This window comes from Pseudogymnoascus verrucosus (assembly GCF_001662655.1).
Source record: "Pseudogymnoascus verrucosus strain UAMH 10579 unplaced genomic scaffold scaffold_7, whole genome shotgun sequence".
NCBI lineage: Eukaryota > Fungi > Ascomycota > Leotiomycetes > Thelebolales > Thelebolaceae > Pseudogymnoascus > Pseudogymnoascus verrucosus.
In genome coordinates, this window is record NW_017263658.1 from 31,925 (window position 1) to 53,010 (window position 21,086).

Below are 21,086 nucleotides of genomic sequence, written 5' to 3' on the forward strand. Positions count from 1 at the left end.
TTGGTTGGAGACGAAATATTAGTCGGATGCGTGTTAGTCGGATGCGTGTTGGCTGGATGCGTGTTGCGTGTTTGATGCGTGTTGGTTATCGGATAGGCGTGACTTGGGGTGTTTGTGGGGTTGTGATAGTTAAGAGAAAGAAGGAGGAAAGGTAGTAAACTAGGTAAAAGGTTGGCTTTTATAGTTTTCTCGTCACATACAAATTCTCATCCCATACAAATAAGTAAGCGGCACGAATTTGTTCTACTTATCCAAATTCACTCTGCATACAAAATCCCACATAAAAAAACTCCATTTAAGCAAAAAGGTATCTTAGTCTAAAACACATCACACACCACATCACAAACTCTGCTTCCCCCTCGTCTCAATAGGGAATCCCAACATGGCGACAAACGCCGCAAACATAAGTCCGCCACTTGCGTAAATGGGCGCCTTTGGGTTGCCGCTGCTGGCATAGATGGCCACAATGGGGGCGCAAATACCGGCAACACGATTCAAGAAGCTGGCGATACCAGACCCAGTCCCGCGGCTCGGCGCTGGGAAGACCTCTGGCGTGTAGGCATAGAGCACACCGTACATGATGTTCTGGAAGAAGGACTCGATGCAGGTGAAGATGAGCTGGAAGTCAGGGTTTGTGCTAATGGTGAAGAGGAACAAAAATATGCCCGTGATGAGGGTGGCGATGGCCATTGTGCCCTTGCGACCGACATACTTGATGTTGACGGTGTAGCAGGCAATGATGGAGCCGGGGACACCGCATATGGAGATGATGGCGTAGTTGCGGTACACAATGTCTGTTGGCGTAGGAGGGGCATTGGGGTCGACACTCGTGAGATATTGGGTGAGGAAGGAATTGAACAGCGGGTAACCCATTCCAATCGCGGTCCAGCAGAACCACAAAAGCGCAGTGTTGATCGCAAGGCGCTTGTAGGCGAAGAGCGGCGCGATGCGCTTGGTGGAGAACTTCTCGACCTGGCGCTTGATGATGTCTTTTGTGGAGAGTACTTGGTCTGGGACTTCCTCCAAGCTACCTCCTATCGCGTCGAGAACCTCCTCGCTGATCCAGGTCTTGGTCTTGTTCTTGAAGGCAATGCCTCTGACGACGGCGACGGCTTCGCGTTGACGGCCACGGCTGAGCAGGAACTTCGGCGACTCGAACAGGTGGAAGAAGAAGAAGCGGCAGATGAACATGGCAAAGGTGAAGGCTCCCATGGTAAAGTTGAGATATCTCCAGCCCATGTTCAACTCCTTGGTACAGCACGCCTCGCCGGGGCCAACGTTGCCACAATACCCGAGCGACTGGTCGCAAGAATAGTTTGGGATGAAGCCCCAGGCGATGAGCGATCCGATCAGCTGACCGATTGGCCAGAAGACACTCAACATGGTGAGGAGGTTCCCGCTGGCAAATGGCAGGAACTCGAGGAACAGGGCACCGTCGACTGGCAGATTGCCGCCAACGCCTAATCCGAGCGCGGCGTACAGACCGCAGACGGTGATCCAGTTCTGGGCACCTCCAACCGCAAGGCCGAAAACACCAGCCATGAAGAGGGTAATGTTGAAGGCAGGGCGTCTTCCGATCGCGTCGCAGGCCACACCCCAGAAGACGGCGCCAATGCACAGTCCCACAAAGAGCGACAGCGTGGTGAAGCGGACCTGAGTGTCCGAGATGCCAAACTCGGCCGAGAGCGAGGTCAGCGTCAGGGCGACACCCTGGAGCCAGAGGTTATCAGCCAACCAGCCGAAGCCGCACAGAACGAAGAGCTTCCACTGGTACCGGCCCATGCCGATATCCTGGATCGCGCGGTTGATGACCTTTGATTTGCGGTCGTAGGCCGAGTCGGTGCCGCTGGCCGCAATCTCGGCGTCGATCTCGGCTCTCAGCTGCTCAATGGTGAAGCCATCTTCGCTGCTGCCGCCATGGCTGCCGATGTGGCTCTCCTGGTCGCTCTCGCGGTCTGCAGGCGCGTCGCCTACGGACTTCTTTTCCTTATCGGAAGTGCGGGAACTGAGGGCCAGCGGGACGTAGACTTCTGGGTAGTCCTCAATGTCATGCTTCCCAAACGGGTTCAGGAAGAGCGGCATGGTGATCTGCGTGGTGAGTCGTCGGCTACGATCTGTTTATCAAAAAAATGTCGTGAGCTGTCAAACTACGCTTGATCCTTTTTTTTTGGTGACAAATGTCAAATCAATGGCAGGTCGTCTCGAGCAATGGGATTGCCGTTTTTATATCATGCTATGCAGAGCACAGGTTCAGTATCACGCGACACGAGCGACTTACCCAATGCCACTGATATGTAGTCGAGTGTGTGGAGGTGCAGGAGGTATAAGTGATAAATGAGACTCTATTTGGTGAGTAAAAAGAGTTTGACGTCGAATTATGGAAAGATAGGAAGAGGAAGAGAAGAGAAGGAAGTTAGGAGAAGTAATAGTAGAAGAGATTCACAGATAGCCGACAAGGCGAAGAAGCGGCGCACACGAGAGACGGGATGGACTCTCACGAACGCTTGTTTCGCTTCGGGGTTGTTTTGGTCCGCCTGGAATTGGCGCCAAGCATCCGGTGTGGGATCAGTGTGGGAGTTGGTTGTCGAGGGCAGCCAATGCGAAGCACGCAAATATACGCACGATTCATAAACAGGGCAATGATTGTCGGTGGATTCGACGCCGTCGCAACACGCCGGAAGGGTCCAACAGGGAAGGACTAGGGAGACCAGCAGGGAACTTGCCCCAGACGGAGAGGGCGACAACCAAGATCAACGAATTGTCAAGGCGTGGTCAGCGAATGAAGGGGACAGCTGGGACAAGTCGGTGGAAAAAGTCTGCGGCTAGCGTTGTCACGAGATTTTAGGCCGTTAGATCGCTGGGATCATTGGACGCTGGGAAGGATGGTGACTGCAAGACACAGGGATAGTCGATATGATGTACGGTAATACTCTGATATGCACGGCAAATGCGCTGTCTTTCTCTGTAGAACTGTAGACCGTCAGCTGTGGCTCTTTGTGTTGCCGTGTGTTGCCGCCATGGCCTGAACTTACCGCAAGCACATTTTTTGTAAGGCTGTTTGGGGGGAGGGGCGGCGGGGCGACGGGCGGCCATGACGTCGATGGCGTTGCGATGCCGCATGACGTACCACACACACTATGGCAGTTGGAAGTAACTTCAGTGGCTTTAGTGGTAGGGATGTCACGCCACGCGAGCGTCAACTCCACCGAAATTTCACCAAGTTGCGCTCTTCCAAGCAAATCACAGGGGAAACCAAGCACACCCAAGCCACACCCACGCTCACCCAAGAACACCAAAAGCCCCCCCAACCAATACCCCTAGCCCCCTAGCACCTGGATTTCTCCCTCAAGAAATCCACCCCACGCTCTTGTGTCTCGTATGCCCGTCACTTCCTCGTACATCCCACTAACCCGGGATTAGAGATTGTCATTTTACTTTGTAAACTCACATTCGGGCTGTTTACAGCTGATCTGAGCGATCTGACTCGGCCGGCTCTTCTTGGCCTGCACGAACTGAACACCGTTCGCAGCGTAAATGCGGAAGGTGCGAACGAGTCTCCTCCTCCTGCCCTCAGACGACCCGGCCTTCATCAATCCAGGGCCCGCGTTCAGCGTTCCGCGCCAGCGTCGTCAAGACATGAAATTTCCCTCCCGAATCAGGAACGCCACTGCCCCATCCACTTTCTCTACTCTCGGCATCGGTTTTCCCTCTAGTCGCATCTTCATTTTTTCCCGTTGCCGATCGGAATTCGGCATGGAAACAACGTGCAGAGTCTTTCCTTCCCTGTTTCCCACAGCATCAACTCGTCACCCCGTCGTATTTCGCATCGACTTCCTGATCCATCACCCCTTCGCAACCGCCATCTTCTGAATGTCAACTCCCCCACGTACATCCAAAGTACGACGCTGTGACCTCCACGGAAAGGCTGTGGCTTGCGCCAAAAAGGCTCTGACATCCTCCACCCCCAGACATCCTGGACGCCACTGCTGAGTCCTATAGGCTGGATGTGCCTGTACCATGCGCCTGGTGGCGGCTTGGCTCTTACTTGACGGCGCCACTACCTCCGTATTAGCTCCAGCACATGGCAGGGGATGGGCCGGGGTATCATCCTTGAGGCATTTTAGTGCCTCGAGTAATGATCCTTTGGAGTCGCCAGCTGTGCAAGTTATGTAACGTGAGATTGGGGGATAGCAAGGGACGGACTCGCTGAAAATACGGAGTATGCGGAGCAAAAGTGGGCATACTGTGGGTCGCCGACGAAGAAAGCCATGCGGAAACTCCAGGCCGAAATTATCGTCATCCTGAATTCCATGCCGGCGACGACGACTCGAGTTCGGAAACGTAAGAGCCAATCTCTAGACTGTGAGGACGCTCCAGGTATGACTACGTCTTTTCTGGGTAGTAGATAAGCCGCCTGACAGAGCCATACGAGTAATCCCGTGATTTCTATATCCAAAGCCCAAATTCCACTGAAGCTCTGGATGTCGAGAGCAATAGCAAACAATCTCTCGATTCAAAGCGAACTGCCGCAGTTAATACCATCCAACAGCCGCGTAGAGCATAGCAATCAATCATCCAATTCAGAGTGAACTGCCGCACTGAATACCATCAAACAGCCGCGTACAGCAATAAGCATAATCCCGTGACTTCTGAGACCAAGATCTCACTAAGTTTCTCGATCGAAAGTAAAACGACCTTCCCTAATAAAGAGTAATCCCAACAATGAATACGATCCCACTAACCGCTGTAAAGTCAGCACTAAATACCGTATCCGGAAGAGAAAGATACGTTTTCTCGTCGGTTTCGTTCAAGGCGCTGCTTATGTAAGCACTGTGTAGATTCGTCGCTGTGTCACGTGACTGTCACGTTCCCTGACTTCACCTAGTCTCCTGACCAGCCAATCAAGTGACTATCTGCCTTATCGAGATTGCAGTAGAGTCTGCCTTATCAAGATCGCATAACGAAACCATCAAGAGCCATCAAGATCGCAGAACGACGCACTCATCTCAACATCATCGCCGGCAGCAATGGCCACGACGACAGCCTTTGCCCTCGTTGCGCTCTCGAAGGCGTTGTCATGGAATGAGGCCTTGTCCGGCGTGTTTGGCAGCATCAGTTTGGCTACTTGGATTTTCCTGCTGGTGGGCTCACCTGACCTCGGTTCTACGACGAGACTCTAATACTGGACACAGGTGCCACAGTTGATCCTCAACTACACAACAGGCAGTGCGGATGGCATCTCGCTGGCTTTCCTGACAGTCTGGCTGCTGGGAGATATCACGAATCTAGCTGGTACGTTGTTTCCAGCATTGCCTCGGTCGTTGGAGACCCGTGATGTCTATCCTGTTTCATCCCAAGTTAACAACGTTAGGGGCAATATGGGCTGGCCTAGTCCCAACAGTCACTGCCCTCGCAGTGTACTTTTGCTTTGCAGATTTTGTGCTCATCAGCCAGTGTTTGTTTTACAACCACCTCAATGCCCGAAGGGAGGCAATCAATGAGGCGGCAGCACCACCCGACTCTGAAGAGGCTCCGCTGCTTGCTCGAGAGCGTAGCAACGAGTCGATAGGGGCTCCAGGTGCCCGTCGTCGTAGTTCAACTCATCTCAGTCACTCGTCGGGGGCCAGACGTGACTCTCTTGTGAAGATTTTGGAGGACGACGTCTCTGGGAGTGGAAGTTCGTGGAAGCGGAACACCTGGAGCATCCTCATGGTCATCTTGGTTGGAACAGCCGGCTGGGCCATTGCGTGGCGGTCTGGGGTATGGAGGCCTACGCCGAATCATCCTGGGGACGTACCTAGCAAAGAACATGTGGCCGTGGGAGCCAGTGTTTTGGGATACCTCAGCGCCGTGTGCTATCTTGGGTAAGTTCGGCCTTTGAAGTCGGACTGAAAGTATGCTAACGTTCCAGTGCCCGAATCCCCCAGATTATCAAGAATTACAGGGATAAGTCGTGCGAAGGTAGGCACTCTCCTCACTTTGTCGTCTTTTGTGTCTAACGCGTGCAGGCTTGTCTCTTCTGTTTTTTGTTCTGTCTCTAATGGGTAACATCACATACGGAGTCAGCATCCTGCTCCATTCTCTTGAGAGGGAGTATATCATGACGAACCTTCCATGGTTGATCGGATCTTTGGGTACCATCGTCGAGGACGGCTTCATATTTGTACAATTTCGCATGTACGCCAGGGACTCTGGAAGTGCAGTGGAAGCATGAGGGTAAGGCCCTGTAGATATTTAAACTGCATATAATTTGTATATATTGTATATACGACAATTGGATGCCAATATATATACTGCCGTACATGTGAAACGTGGCAACCGATTCAAAGCAATCAAGCCAACGACAATTAAATTTCCACAAGCATGCAAAATCAATTCAATACCACACATAAATACCAGAAAGTGTACGGAAAAGTGGTGATGTTTACTCCCTTGAGCTCTCAGCTCGATGTTACTCACCAAAATCTAAAAATAGGCAGCTCCACCCGCTTCCCCTTTCGACCCTTAGCGATCAAACGCGAAACAGACGACATCCTCGCATCTCAGTAGACCCAACTCCATCACTTTCATCTTTATCGCTGTCACTCATTACGCAGCGTGAAGAGCCTCTCCTTAATATACTCACTCTGCTCACAGATTGAGCTCACATTCATTTCAATTGACAATGCGTTTCTCCACCATCATTCCTCTGGCCCTGGCCGCCGCTCCAGCCGTCGTCTCGGCCGCTGGGAGCTTGGGTTTCGCCCTTGGTGACAAGAAGACCGACGGCAGCTGCAAGTTCCAAGCCGACTGGGCAGCCGACCTCAAGGCAATCAGCACTGTCCAGAGCAGCAAGATTGTTCGCACCTACTCGGCTTCCGAGTGCAACACTGCCAAGGAGATTCTCCCTGCCGCGAAGGCTGCTGGGTTCAAGGTCATCCTGGGTGTCTGGTATGCTATTGACGAAATCTCAGGACCTTGTCACAACTAACGATACAGGCCCGATTACGACGACTCCCTGGCGAAGGATGAGGCTGCCCTCATCAAGTACACTCCCGATTACAAGGACCAGGTCTACGCCATCACCGTTGGATCCGAGACGATGTACCGCGGCAACTTCACCGGCCCCGAACTCTTGCAGAGAATCAACAAGATCAAGAAGGCCGTTCCCGGCTTCAAGGTCGGAACCGCCGACAGCTGGAACAAATACCAGGATGGAACTGCCGATGCCCTGATCACCGGTGGTGTCGATATCCTGCTCGCCAACGGCTTCTCGTACTGGCAAGGTCAGACCGACAGCAACGCCACTGCCAGCTTCTTCGACGACATCATGCAGGCATTCGGACACATCCAGCAGGTCTCTGGCAAGGTTGATGGAGGCATTGAGCTCTGGGTTGGCGAGACTGGTGAGTGATGACGCTGTGGTCCTCGACATATCTAACACACAATAGGATGGCCCACCGATGGATCCAAGTACCAAGCTGCTGTTCCCAGCCTCGAGGGCGCCAAGAACTACTGGAAGAAGGCCATCTGCGGCATCACCGCATGGGGCGTCAACGTCTTCTACTTCGAGGCCTTCGATGAGCCATGGAAGCCAAAGAGCATTGGCCAGGACGGATCGGTTGCCGATGAGACGCACTGGGGAGCATGGAACGCTGACCGCACCCCCAAGTTCTCCATGGAGTGTTAAGCGATAGATGGGAGCAGAGAGGATATCATAGACGCGCGTTTGTACAATTACTATATCTAGATGGAGGGCAATGGTGGGATGTCGTAGAAGGAAATACACTGTTTTGCAATGTCGTCAAGCTGGATTATCCTCGACCTTGTTGCCCCATTTACCCCGTAAATACTTTTGTCTCCAATATCCCGTCCACTTTTGTTTACTCCATACCGAACCATAATGACGCGACGCGACGGACGGACGCGGGTTCAACTCTGGACCCTTTCCCCTTCCCCTTCCCCTTCCCCACATTCCGCCGCGACAGGTACCTCAGGGTCTAGGGACTCATGTGACTCGAACACGTCAATGAAACAATTTCCACTCCGTCCTACAGAGCATCTCATCGTGAACAGCTTCATCACTTATAATCCCCAAAATCCTTCATAAATCGCAGTAATTCACCATATATTTTCTGCATTTTACCGTCATTTCGAGACTCATTTAACAAGCGGGCCCTCCCTGGCCCTTCCTCGCAAACGTGGATCCACTAGGAACGGCCCGTGACCAATTACAATTCGCAAAATCCGCAGATTCCCCAATGTACCCCTGAACTCTCAAGGGACATCCGTCCATCCTGCCAGTCACACGTAAATTGATGGGGACACGCTCAATCCGGTAATCTCTCCAAGAATAATCTTGAGAGAGATAGAATCACCGTCCTCATCCTCATCCTCACCATCAACAAGTCGCCACCATCGTCATCTCTCCCCTGATATCCTTCATCTTCGCATTCGGGCTCTTGCTTTGCACGCCATCTCCGTGTGCTCTTCTACGACTCGAGCGAATGTCTACTCCTCCCGTGTCGCGTCCATCAACAATGTCATTTCTTTAGATCTGTGCTGGCCAACTTTTCCTCACGTCGCGTCAGGATATTGCAGATCATCGCCTTCCAGACTCCAGCAGTCGACTAGACGTTCGCCAGAGAAGACGAAGCTGCAGACGACTTCGATATCGTTTGCGCTCGTCTCACAACCCCAGGTGTGCTCCTCCGATCCGCCGACGTCGTGGTTGCTCCTTGGTTAACACCGCCTCTCCCATCTAGCAAATATTTCGCTCTCGTCTTCACCGTCTTCGTCGCGCGCGGCTCCCGTTGCTTCGATAGACTTTATACCCGCGACGCCCGAGTCCGACGACTTCGTGCCTGGTTCACCCGCATTCTCTTCGAGCTCGACGGCGGAAGGAGGTTCCTCTCCTATTCTTCCGCCCCTGCCACAGCCGACCATCAACGGTCGCAGCCTCAACCTCTCCAACACTCCGCCTTCCGAGTCCCGTACGGAATCTAGCCGCTACTTTACCAGCTGGGGCTCTCCATACCAGGAACCGGCAGACCCAGTCCCTTCACGCCCGCATCGTGGGACTTTGAGCAGCGATACTTCCGAAGACTCGCCTCTTCGGAGATTAGACTTTCACTCCCTGCACCTTCGACCCCCGCCTAGCTTTCTCCGTTCCGCTACAGAGCCTGTCGCTGCCCCTGTGAGTGCCAGCGTATTAGTTAATCGAGCTCGCAGACCGACTCGTGGCTTGACTGAAGATTGGATCAGACAGCATACCGCAACCGAAGATACAGAGATTGAACGGTTAGCCTGGCTCAGTGACAGCAATAAATCTGACGAGAAAGGGTACTCTTCACTGAGTAGCTCTGAGGCCGAAGATCAGCTTGAGGAATACGAATTTGGACAAAAAACGCCAACACTAAAAAGCTTTCTTGAGCGACGCTATAGCAAGCACGACAGCCGACGCCATCTCAGAGGCCCTAGCGCGGAGACTATCCGACCAAGGGACGTTCCCAGATACAAGGCGCCTACCAGTATGACTTCCTCGGCGAGTTATGAGACGGCCGCGCAGTCTGTGGCTGGCATTGTCGCACAAGATGATGTCTTTGCTGCCTCGCACGACACCCCGCCACCAACTATAGACAAGCCGCTTCCGACACCTCCGGCGGATACCGCTTCAAGTTGGCGCGCAGCGGCGCTGCCTATGGCGAGCGATGTGGCTCTTGAAGACCTTACACCAAAGCCAATCCCATCCCCAAACCCTGAGCCTCCGAGGCTGAAGACCAAAGTTCCTTGGGGAAAGAAGAACATATCCATTCTCCTGCCATTAGACGAAGATCGCGGGCAAGAAGGAAAGGGCCCTAAACCATTGACTGAAAAGGATGTCATCTCGATGCTGCGCGACTGGGAGCAGCTCGGCTACAATGTCACGGGCTTCAACCTCGACGCCGACGGTGAGCCGCATGAAGCAGTGTCCCAGGGGCAAAGCCGAGGCATGTGGCCGGATGCTACTGAGATACGTCTTGAACGGGACGCCCGTGATTACAGGATCAGCATTCCTGACAGACGACACTGGGATGCATACGTAGAGGAGCTGAAAGAGGCCAAATTACGAGCTCTCGGAGTATCACTGGGTGATGAAGATCCCATCCCAGCACCTTCACCCGCTCCAACGCTGAGCCGTCAAGCTTCAGCGCAATATGGATTACCCTTCCAGCCTCCGCTCCCAACATCGTCTGCTGCTAGCAGCCATGGTACGCAGCCCTCCAAGCTCTTCTCGCCGCCATTGCTTCCTGGCGCTGGTCCTGCAACAGGACAGAGCTCGTTTGTGGGATCCACCGCGTCAACGTCATCAGGACACGGCCATATGCTGGGAAAGTTTCACAACCCACGCCAATCGATTTCATTCTCTGGCGGGGAACACCCATTCGGGTCGCCCTACGGTGGCTCCCAACAGCAGTCTCCTGTCCCATGGTCTCCTCAACAGATGCTATATCAGGGTATGCATCGTGGTGGTTCTCCATCTGTGCATAATTTCGGTGGATTTGCTTCTCCGGGCTCGCCTTTGCCACAGGACGGTTATTTCCCCAACGAGACCACCCCAATCGCCGTTCAACCCCAGCGACAGTTCTCCAACCAAATGTCGTTCCATCAAGTCCAGCAATCCATCTCAAGACAGTCCCCACGACTTCATGAGTTCCAAGCGGATAGCGAAAAGAGCGCTTCAAAGACGCCCGAGGCCAATCAGCCCGCTCATCGCCTCAATCTAAGTGACAGTCTACAGAAGGAAATTGAAGATGCAGAGTATCATTTGGAAGAACAATTTGAACGTCAATTGGATCATGATGACTACAGCCCTCACTCGGAGCGAGCCCCTGTATCGCCTCCACAAGCGGAGCAGCAGCAGCAGGAGAAACCCAAGCCAGCCTTTGCAGGCTTGAGTGCTTCCAAATATGCTGATGAAGAAGGGCCTGTTTTATACCACCCGCAACCCCACAGCCGGGGGCATTCACTTTCCCAGCGTCCATACGATGGAGAAAGTGCCAGCCCCACACTCGCCTCTGAGCCTGCTAAACTGGAGACGTCTGAAAGCTCCGCCAATCCAAGTGCTCTAGGCACCCCGAAATTTGTCAACAGCAGCATTCACCAAAGATCTCAGTCCATTGCCACCAACCTATGGGCAGATTCTGAGCCAACCTCTGGTGCCGAAAAGGCTAGTCGCGGTCATGTGTCCAAGGCTTCAACGTCCAAGCTGAACGTGGCGGCACCAGAGTTCAAGTTCAACGCTTCGACCTCCTCCGAGTTCAAGTTCAACCCCGCATCTGCCTCCGAGTTTAAATTCAACCCAGCTGCATCCTCAGAGTTCAAGTTCAATCCCGCAAGCACGTTCACACCTAGCAAACCCATCTTTGCCGCCCCGCAGCCGGAAGTGTCAGCTTTCAATACCACATTCCAGCCGATCAGTCCCAGCCCAGTGTCGCCTCCAGTCACATTTGGTGGCAGCAAGATCAACGTCAATGCTGCTCCATTCACACCAGGCCAGAGCGAGTTCAGCTTCTCCTCGTCGGGGCCAATGTTTAGACCTGACGCACCCGAGTTCACTCCACTGGCTTCGTACATGTCTGATTCTGCTGGCAGCTCTGCCGAAACACCTGCAAACCTGAGATCGTCCATCTTTGGTAACATTAGCATGAGCCTGTCCGACATAATCAAGCAGCCCAAAAAGTCCAAGGCCATTCCAATCATTCGGCCAGACACTTCGTCTGGCAAGAGTGGAGATGAGGATGGTGGTGTAGAGGGCGAGGACGGCCGCATCACGCAGGGAGACGGCCGATTCAAGAGGTCCAGGGCAGATGTAGGCGATGGCGATTCGGTTCCACTATTTGCCCAGCCTACCATGCCACTCCAAGAGACGACCCGAGAACAATCCCCACCAAAGGATGCAACTCCAGTTACAGCCAAACCAATTGACAAGGAGAACGCCTCACCGATGGACCTCGACCAAGAGCCTCTTCGCATTGTACCGGTGCCGGAGCGTGCTCTGCAGAATCAAACCCGGAGTCGATTCGAGGACTCACCAGACTATGAAGGCAAGGCCTGGGCTCCATACGAATGGCAGCAACAGGAGGATGCCGTCGACTTCAGCAGGTCCAACCCTCACTCTATCGGCAGCGCCCCGTTCACGGTCTTGGACCAAAACGTCCCAGCGGAGGAGCCTGCTGCACCCGCGCCACCGGCTGAAAACAATGACCACAAGAAGCATAAGAAGAACTCGCTGTCTGCACTTGCAAAACCATTCCAATTCGGTTCAAACTGGTTCGGGACTGAACCGACTGAGCCAGAGGCGTCAGCTCCTACCAATCCATTCGCATATGTTGCCCCCGAGCCCGCAAAAGTCACTCCTGCACCCCGCAAGGGGCTCGCAAGCTCGAGATATGCGGACCCAACTCCCTCGCCACCACCACATCGAAGCGAGGTCGACGCAGAGGTCGAAGCCAGTGATCCTGAAATATCAGCGTTGGAAGAGCCCGCACCACAAAGCCCAGCAGCTTACGACGGAGCTTCTTACATTGCTACCCCGCCTCGGGAGGCTTCGTTCGAGGAGATCGACGATATCATGCGCCACATCAACGAGGCCGACTCGTCCATGGGTGCTGTCAGACACGTAACGGAGCCCGTCGGCTCGGAGCAGACTCTGCAGATGCCGCACAGCGAGTCGTCTCCCATTCGCCTCCATCCACAAAATCTGATGCGCAGCGATGCTCCGAGCCCTAGCCCGCGACGCTTCCAGGCTCTTCCTGGAGGCCGTGGACAACGAGTCTTCTCCAGGGTTGAAGACGACCCATTCGTGTCTCACTCGCCAATTGCCAGGGCATTCGAGACCTCTCCTATCCACCATCTCAATGGTGATGAGAGCGTGGAGCCAAGCGACTGGGACAGCGTTTTGGATCGTGATGACGAGTCTAAATTCAACGCTCGATCTCAATTCTTTGACAGCCATGTCAATGATATCGTTGGCGGCATTCTGGCCGAAAAGCTAGGGCCCATGGAGCAAGCGTTGCAAGTCATTCAGCTGTCACTTGCAACCTTACGACCACCTTCGAGCCGCAGAGCCCGCCGCAGTATGTCTGCCGAGTTCCAAGAAAGCGATGCCGACGATGAAGACGACGATGAGGGTCATCGCCGATCACTCAGTCCCAGGAAGGATCGAAAGCTTGACAAGATGCGAAGCATGATTGCTGAGGCATTTGCAGAGCATCACTCAGTGCAGCGTGCTACGAGCCAACCCGAGGACGTCCAGGGACACTCTGAGGTCCTCCAAGCTCTCAAGGAGCTTCAAGGCCAGTTTAGCCAACCCAAGCATACTGATGTCGATTTCCGCAATATTGTCGAAAGTGCAATTGAGAGCCGGATGCCGGTTGCCCCAGTCGTTGACGATGCTGCGCAAGCCAAGATCGCTGAGCTAGAAGCAAAGGTTTCTGAGATGACGGCAAAGATTACATCCGCCGACGAGAAGATGGAGTTGGAGGTCACGAACCGCCGCACTGCCGAGGATCGTCTGTCTGAGGTCCAGAGGCTTCTCCGAATCTCTTCTGAGGAAGAGGTGCGACTCCGAGAGTCGCTCGAGGAGCGCGATAAGAAGGTCAAGACTTTGGAGGACACGAGAGCCAAGAATGCAATGAGGTCAAATCTGCTCGAGGCCAGCTCGCAAAACTCGCAGAAAAATCACTCCGACCTCACCAACAGAATCGCCGTGTTGGAGAAGGACATCGCAGATGCTCGCCAGCAAGGCCGTCAATGGGAATTTGAGACCCAGAAGGCCACTGAGATGGCCAACGCAAGCAAGGACGATGCCGAGAAAGCGACTGCAGAGTCAACTGCCCTCAGACGTGCAGTCGAGAGCCTCAAGCTTCAAATGCAGGAGAGTCTCCGCGTCCGCGAGAACTTCCGCAACAAGCTGGGCAACCTGCAAGATGATATGGCCAGGGCAGCCCAGGAAGTGTCACAGGAGAACGCCCAACGCGCAAAGAAGGAGCAAGCTCTTATTGCGCGACAGGAAGTCCTCGACGCGAGGCTGCAAGCTGAGGCGCGCACCAGAGAGCGCCTTGAGAAGGAGATCGAGAGGCTTGAAGCTGGTGAACGCGAAGGCATTCGCGCTGTTAACGACTCAAAGAAGCTGGATATTCTCGTGGTTAACCTTGAGAACGAACTCAATGCCGCCGAGAAGAACGTCCTGCGCCACAAACGCGAGTTTGAGGAGGCTCGCGAGTCCGGCTTGAGCGAAGTCCAGCGAACCAGGAACTACATGCAAGCCGAAATTGAAGCAGCCAACAACCAAGTCAATATCGTCAGACAAGACCTCGAGGATCAACTTGCGAGGGTTAGAGCAGACTTGGACCACGTCAAGCTTGATGCGGATACTGCCCGAGAGAGGCATGATATGCTGCTAGAGGAGGCGACAGAGTCCAAGGCCAAAGAACTGAATGAACTCATCCGCCGCCACCAAGACCAGATCGAGGATATGCAAACCCAACATGAGCGCCAGCTCAGCAATACCCTCGAAGACGCACAACGATCTGAGCAGCACCTTCTCGAGAGGCTGAGCCTGTCATCTGCCAAGACAGAGCACCTTCAAGACCGAGTGGCTCATGTCGAGGAGAAGCTTGAGGTTGCCAAATCGGCGGCTCTTGCTGCGGTACAAGCTGCCCGAACTGTCAAGGACGCTGCCCAAACACCTGCTCTGTCAATGAAGCTTCCCGAGAAGGTCTCGCCGCAAGCTCTCCGCGAGTCCATCATGGTCCTCCAAGAGCAGCTCCAGAACCGCGAACAAACAATCGAGTCGCTTGAGCACCAGCTCGCCGGTGTCGATCTCGATGCGCCAACGAAAATAGCAAAGCGTGATGACGAGATCATGTGGCTCCGTGAGCTTCTTGCCGTGCGTGTTGGTGATCTTCAGGATATCATCAACACCATCGGCGAGCCGGGATTCAACCCGGAAACTGTCAGGGCAGCCGCCATCCGCCTTCAGGCAAATCTCCAAATGGAGGAGCAAGAGCGCGAGCGTGCGATTAGTGGCGGCTCAGCCATCAACTTGCCAAACATAGCTGCCAGCATCCGCGAGGCAGCATCGCCTCGCGTTGCACAGGTCGTCGGACCGATGGCAGCTGCGTGGGGTAGCTGGCGCAAGACTCGCGAAGGTCTCCAGCCAGCAAGAGCGAGCCCAGCAGGAACAGTGGCGTCCGGTGCTCAGAGCTTTCTTTCGGGCTTGATGACCCCGCCAGCCACAACAGTACGCCAAACTCCACCTCCACCACAGGCCCAGCCGAGTGCGTTCCAGAACACTGGCCGCCGGCTTGCTGCTGCTCAAATGGCAAGAGAAAGGGCAAGTCCCAGGAAGGAGCTTGCCAAGGGAAAGGCGCGTGCAGGCAGTGCCGATGAGCCACCAGCGACTCCTCCAATGATGCACAGGAGCAACTACGACGCTGATGCACGGGCAGAGGATTACAGTGACGCCGGATTTTATGATGATGATGAGAGTACCGTCGATGAAACAATGTTCGGAGCAAATCTAGGGAGGTGATAGCCCCGCCTTAATATCTATCAAAACATTTTCCTTTGTCATAGTGTAGAGAACAGAAAGAGATACCCAGAGCAAGCGCGAGCGAGTGCGAAATCTTGGGCAGATTGTTATAATTAGGCTTTCTTTGTACCGTATATTTTTGCAAAAGGTTGGCAGACGAGTGGGTTAGATACTCACTGTAATGAACATAATTTTTATATCAAATATATAATTGCAACTTGATTTTTATCCTATCCCTTGAATGAAGAAATGCTCGAATGTCTGTCTATGTTCTCAGATTATATAAACTGCACTTGAGGTTCTTACGGCCACCGTATTAGATGGGCACATCTCGCAACCTTTGGGGATAAATTTATCGAGGGGCTCGTCTCGTATCTCTTACTCACCCCAGCAATTGTTGTGTCACTGTGGCCAGAGATGTCACCGGCGTCCAGGTCTCTCCATGATTCATGACAGCGGCTGCAGACATGACTTCTCCGACTCTATCGCCCGGCGCGGAAGCCTCCTTCCTGACACCGTCAAACGGCAACGACGATCGCTCCATCCACAGCGAGCAAGATACCGATAGCGAGGATGACTCTGTGTTGGGCGCCGCGCGAACCAGCGCTGACATCCGCGAGCACGATAGGAGAGTCTTGCTCGAGGAGGATGAACGCGACCAGATGCTGACCGAGAACCGCCTGGGTCGTAGAGGCTCCGGTCTAGCCCTCCCCAATCCCTTCAAGAAGTTGATGGGAAAGACATATGGCAAGGTGTCCGCTGAATCAGGCCCAAGCTCTGAGAGCCTATCGAATAATGCCGACAGCGAAGAAAAGGAGAGACGGCGGCAGAGGAGGGCGCGGAGGCAGGACAAGAAAGACAGGTTGACGGAGGCTGCAGCCCATGGCGAGGATAGGGGATTGATGTATGAGATGGAAGAAGGCTTTTTGAAGGAAGGATCCGCCACTGGGGATAGCAGCAATACCGAAGACTTGTCCGATGTCGACAAAAATGAACCGCACGGCATGAACGACAAATCAAAGCAGCGGCGCAAGTGGGGAAGATTGTGTTATATTAGCGTTCTCATACTGCTCGCGTTTGTTTTATTGTCCCTTGGTGCTTGGAAATTATCGATGGGAAGAAGGAAGATGCCCGTCCAGACCATGTTTAATAATGGGACTGCGCTGTTTGCGCCCACGACAATTCTCATCAGCCTTGATGGGTTCCGCGCGGATTTTCTACAGAGAGGGATTACGCCGAGGCTGAACTCCTTCGTTGCCGAAGGCATATCCCCAGTATATATGCTTCCAAGTTTTCCTTCGGTCACCTTTCCGAATCATTATACGCTTGCCACGGGCCTCTATCCTGAGAGTCATGGTATCGTAGGAAACACGTTTTGGGACCCAGAATTGAAGAGGGAGTTCTATTATACCGATCCCTCTCGGAGCATGCAGCCAGAATGGTGGGGTGGAGAGCCGATTTGGGTGACGGCAGAGAAGCAAGGGATCCGAACGGCGATACACATGTGGCCAGGGAGTGAGGCTCATATTATGGATTTAGAGCCGAGTTTCTTGGATACGTTCAAGAGCAAGGAGCCACTTCTCGACAAGGTTGACAGAGTACTCGAGCTCCTTGATAAACCGGGACAGGAAGATGAGAGCGCTCTCATTGCCGATATGCGCCCACAGTTGATCGCGGCATACGTCCCCAATGTCGACTCTGCCGGCCACAAATACGGCCCCAATAGCACCGAGATGAGAGCCACTATTAGCAGTGTGGATAATATGATCGATCAGCTGTTTATTGGTCTCGAAGAAAGGAACCTTACTGAAGTTGTCAACGTCGTGATTGTTTCTGATCATGGGATGGCAACAACATCCACAGACAGACTGGTCCAATTGGACGATCTCATCGACCTCAACCTCATCGAGCATACGGATGGGTGGCCACTATATGGCCTCAGGCCAAAGTCGGCGGATGATTTGATGCCTCTGTACGATACGTTGTCAGCCGCAGCAAAAGCACACGGAAACTTCGAGGTGTATCTGCGCGATACCAACATGCCAGAGCGGTATCATTTCTCGAAGAATGAACGCATTGCGCCGCTCTGGATTGTACCAAACACGGGGTGGGCAATTGTAACCAAAAAAGACTTCAACATTGCGACGGCGAAGGCGGAAGGTAAAGAATACCACCCCAAAGGACTCCACGGCTACGACCACGAGAACCCGTTGATGAGAGCGATATTCATCGCTAGGGGACCAGCTTTCCCACATTCCCCAAACAGCAGAGTTGAGGTTTTCCGTAAGTGCCATGATCCATATCCTTCCCTCCCACTAACCTCTATAGAAAATACCGAGGTGTATAATATCGTTTGCGACACCCTCAACCTCACCCCACAGCCAAACAATGGAACACTGCGGTTGCCGTTGAAGCCAGTCGGCGCTCACAGCCCCGAAACGACGCCTGAAGAGCCCTTGGACCCTCTGCCGTCAGACGGGCCTTCCACAAGTAAGCCGACAAGCACTGTAGATCCCAGCATCGATCGGCCTGTCGTCAGTGATGTTCCAGGTGTCGACAGGCCCGTCATCAGCCAGGGTACACCAGAGACTCCTACCGCTTCAAAAGTTCCTGGTGCTCCCGAAACTACGGGCGAGGCCGGGGCTGGCGATGGTATCTGGGACATGCTTGATGGCGATTATATTGCAGGTAAGTTAGAAGAGTTCAGGAATTGGTTGAGCGGTTTTTTGGGGAGTAGCGGTGGAGCTGGGCAAAAGGAAAAGGAAGAATGAGATTTGACGGCCTGGGCACATTTTTAAATGAATTTTGGCATAATGTAGATATCGCGTTCTCGTGGCGATAGATCCATAGATCTGTTCTGTTGAAGGGTTGGAATGTATATTAATTATGGTCATATGAAATGGATATTAAATATTTTGTAATATTTATTCCAACATCCCTCAAACCAATAAATGAAACAAGAGTTAACGCAATGACACTAATCTCAGATGATCGCACATACAGCTTTTCCATTGCAGAATACGGCCATACTATCCACATGGCTGCATTTTCTTCAATGGATGCTTCATAGATCGCATATATGTTACACTTCAATTGGATGCTATGATTATCAAAGGTAGACCCCTAAACTTTGTTCAGATTCATCGCTCGCAAAGCACATAACGCCTCTCTGGTCCCAATGTGCGCCATTGCCCCAGCCATTTCTTCACTCGTCGCCTAGTCAAAGGCAGATATGTGAACTATAAATACACCTAAAGCCATCTCAAAACGCCCATCCATTGCTCTGTTCGCATGAGACTGGAGCCTTAAGACCTCTTCGTCCCCTTCTTTGCGGTCATCTTCCTGAAAGCCTCCATACCACTTGCACCAATTGGCCTGCTCGCTGGGTCCATGGCTCTCTGCGGATCAAAAGTACTCTTGGGCGCAACAGTATAACTGGCACTGTGCGTCTCCAGCCTAGCCCTGTTACCCGCCTTTGGCGCGGCCAGTACGCGCTCGCGATCCAGCTCCTTTCGGGACAATCCGTTGGATGGCTGGCTCGAAGACTGTGTGCCGGATGGGCGAAGGGCCAGTTGTGCGGCCCTGGGAAGACAGTTAATACGCGCCACTCCAATTCAGATAGGGATACATACTGGAAGTCATATTCCTTAGTGGCAATCTTCCTCTTCTTATAATCGTCGCTGCGCTTCAAAATCGGCCTACTCCACTCCCCGAGAAGCCTCTCTGCAATGCGCTTGATCCCAATCTCAGGTCTCTTGCTCTTGGTGTAGTACAGAACCACCTTTCCAATACCACTGCTGAGAAGAGCCTCTTTTTCAATGGGGAGCTGTGCTAGAGCATTGAAAAGATCACGCTGGATGTTATATGCTGGAAGACTGCCGTCGTTCAGGGGTTCGAGGAAGAATTTGACGGAAAGGAGGAAGTTGGTGTCGGGATCAACAATGGAGTGGCGAACAGTGTTTCGATTGAGAAGAGCAACGACTTCGGGAAGCATCTTCAGCTTATGGACGGCCGGCTGGCCTCGCTCGCGAGCCGTGTTGTCAGCCTGGCAGGCTTGTTCCATGCGGATCTTCAGGGCCGCAATCTCATCGTCGAAAGCTTCTTCCAGGTCCTAAACAGTCAGAATCGTATATTCAATAGTCATCAAACATGACACGTACCACATCATCCTTCTTGCGCCTTCTCTTGTTCGGGTTCTTCAATGCCGCATCCATTGCTGCGTCGAGAGCTGCAGCCCTCCGTTGCTCCGGGGTCATATTCTCCTGGTCCACGGCTTGCACTCGCTCCTCTTCCCTCTTCCTCTCCTTTGCGCGATCTCTCTCCTTGCGCTCTCCTTCGATCCTAACGGATTTGGGTTTCGCCGTCCGTCTGCCTTCCAGTATCTCTCCATCCGCGCCACTGTCGTACTCCTCGGCACCGGTCTGGGTCCTCTCGAGCCTCTCCTTCCTCTTCTTCGACTTCTCTCTCTTCCCCTCCTTTGGTTTTTTAGGTGCGCCCTCTCCATCCTTCTCTGGGCGCTTGCGCTTTCCGGCCTTCAGGGTGCGCGCCACTTCCTCATCAATCTCGACAGGGCCAAGTGCGACGGTGGTAGGGTCAAAGTCGGCAAACTCTGCTTCGTCGACCTCGGACAGTTCAGAATCAAGGTCGTCGCGGTCATCGCCATTCTCCTCTGCCTGTTCCACGTCGGAGTTTTCGTTTACATCGGCAACGGGTGTGTCTTGTGGCGAACCATTATCTTCTGGCGTCGCGGCGCGAGAGCTGCCACCGGCGTCCGACATCGTGTCTGTAGTATTATGTGAGGTTTAGACTGGGATCTATCCGTATCTTGGGTTCGGGGTTGTCGTCAGATAGGTGAGTTGCAGCCCAGAGACGCTGTGGAGTTGGTAGTGGAGATGTGGTGTAAAGGTGGAAGAACGGGTGTTATTATGTGTAGAGTTCTCGCGCCAACTGGGCGGCCACTGAATATGCACAAACGGATATATTAAAAGTATTGAAACGCGTCTGGTGAAGTGTTGTTCTGTGGTTGAATTTGAATTGAAAGAATTATAGAGCCTCAGAGGTGATCTGGAAGGCTGAACTACTCCTAGTACGGTAACCAAGTCCGACTACAACGTCAAAATAAATTTTGAAGGTCTACATCACTTCAAGTAACCACGACCACCACAACAACACTACTAAATCTAACAAAATGTTCGGAGGACGTAAGTGGAATCATCTGTCTGACCCTACCCATGGATCTGTTATTGACGCTGGACTGCAGCACCACCACCACCAAGCGCCGCCGAGCTCAGGGCTCAGGAGGATGAGGCTTCCAGCACAATCCAGAGAATCATCATTGGAGCCGTTCTTTTGTACCTCTGTAAGTTAACTCTGTCAGATCTTCTCGCTGAGCCGACTCTAATCTATCTCTTCACAGCACCGTTCGCCGTCGACGCTGTCAAGAAGCTCATCTAAACCATGTACATCGATGCAACAACAGATGGAAGGGCCATCACGGACGTGATTTGGCATTGTATTATTAGGCCGAGTA

The 21,086-nt window shown here is 53.1% G+C and overlaps 6 protein-coding genes across 6 annotated transcripts; 4 read left to right on the forward strand and 2 right to left on the reverse strand.

Moving 5' to 3' along the window:
- Nucleotides 1-187: 187 nt before the first annotated feature.
- On the reverse strand, nt 188-3,290 carry VE01_02777 (uncharacterized protein). Its single transcript, XM_018272281.2, has 2 exons — nt 3,033-3,290; nt 188-2,970 (listed from the first exon to the last, which is right to left on the reverse strand). The coding sequence occupies exon 2, from the start codon at nt 2,080-2,082 to the stop codon at nt 340-342; it is 1,743 nt and encodes a 580-aa protein (XP_018133289.1). The 5' UTR covers nt 2,083-2,970; nt 3,033-3,290; the 3' UTR covers nt 188-339.
- Nucleotides 3,291-4,973: 1,683 nt separating this feature from the next.
- VE01_02778 (uncharacterized protein) lies at nt 4,974-6,297 on the forward strand. Its single transcript, XM_018272282.2, has 5 exons — nt 4,974-5,141; nt 5,193-5,292; nt 5,372-5,864; nt 5,912-5,961; nt 6,009-6,297. Exons 1-5 carry the CDS (start codon nt 5,028-5,030, stop codon nt 6,212-6,214), a joined length of 963 nt encoding a protein of 320 aa, XP_018133292.1. The 5' UTR covers nt 4,974-5,027; the 3' UTR covers nt 6,215-6,297.
- Nucleotides 6,298-6,550: 253 nt separating this feature from the next.
- BGL2 (glycoside hydrolase 3 protein) lies at nt 6,551-7,793 on the forward strand. The gene is made up of 3 exons (XM_018272283.2): nt 6,551-6,930; nt 6,979-7,385; nt 7,431-7,793. The coding sequence occupies exons 1-3, from the start codon at nt 6,665-6,667 to the stop codon at nt 7,667-7,669; spliced, it is 912 nt and encodes a 303-aa protein (XP_018133291.1). The 5' UTR covers nt 6,551-6,664; the 3' UTR covers nt 7,670-7,793.
- Nucleotides 7,794-8,088: 295 nt separating this feature from the next.
- VE01_02780 (uncharacterized protein) lies at nt 8,089-15,757 on the forward strand. The gene is made up of 2 exons (XM_018272284.2): nt 8,089-8,680; nt 8,745-15,757. Exon 2 carries the CDS (start codon nt 9,512-9,514, stop codon nt 15,554-15,556), a length of 6,045 nt encoding a protein of 2,014 aa, XP_018133152.2. The 5' UTR covers nt 8,089-8,680; nt 8,745-9,511; the 3' UTR covers nt 15,557-15,757.
- Nucleotides 15,758-15,924: 167 nt separating this feature from the next.
- VE01_02781 (uncharacterized protein) lies at nt 15,925-18,483 on the forward strand. The gene is made up of 2 exons (XM_018272285.2): nt 15,925-17,839; nt 17,885-18,483. Exons 1-2 carry the CDS (start codon nt 16,006-16,008, stop codon nt 18,325-18,327), a joined length of 2,277 nt encoding a protein of 758 aa, XP_018133153.2. The 5' UTR covers nt 15,925-16,005; the 3' UTR covers nt 18,328-18,483.
- A 159-nt stretch (nt 18,484-18,642) lies between these two features.
- IWS1 (Transcription factor iws1) lies at nt 18,643-20,585 on the reverse strand. The gene is made up of 3 exons (XM_018272286.2): nt 19,717-20,585; nt 19,189-19,667; nt 18,643-19,138 (listed from the first exon to the last, which is right to left on the reverse strand). The coding sequence occupies exons 1-3, from the start codon at nt 20,332-20,334 to the stop codon at nt 18,862-18,864; spliced, it is 1,374 nt and encodes a 457-aa protein (XP_018133154.1). The 5' UTR covers nt 20,335-20,585; the 3' UTR covers nt 18,643-18,861.
- Between the last annotated feature and the right edge of the window lie 501 nt (nt 20,586-21,086).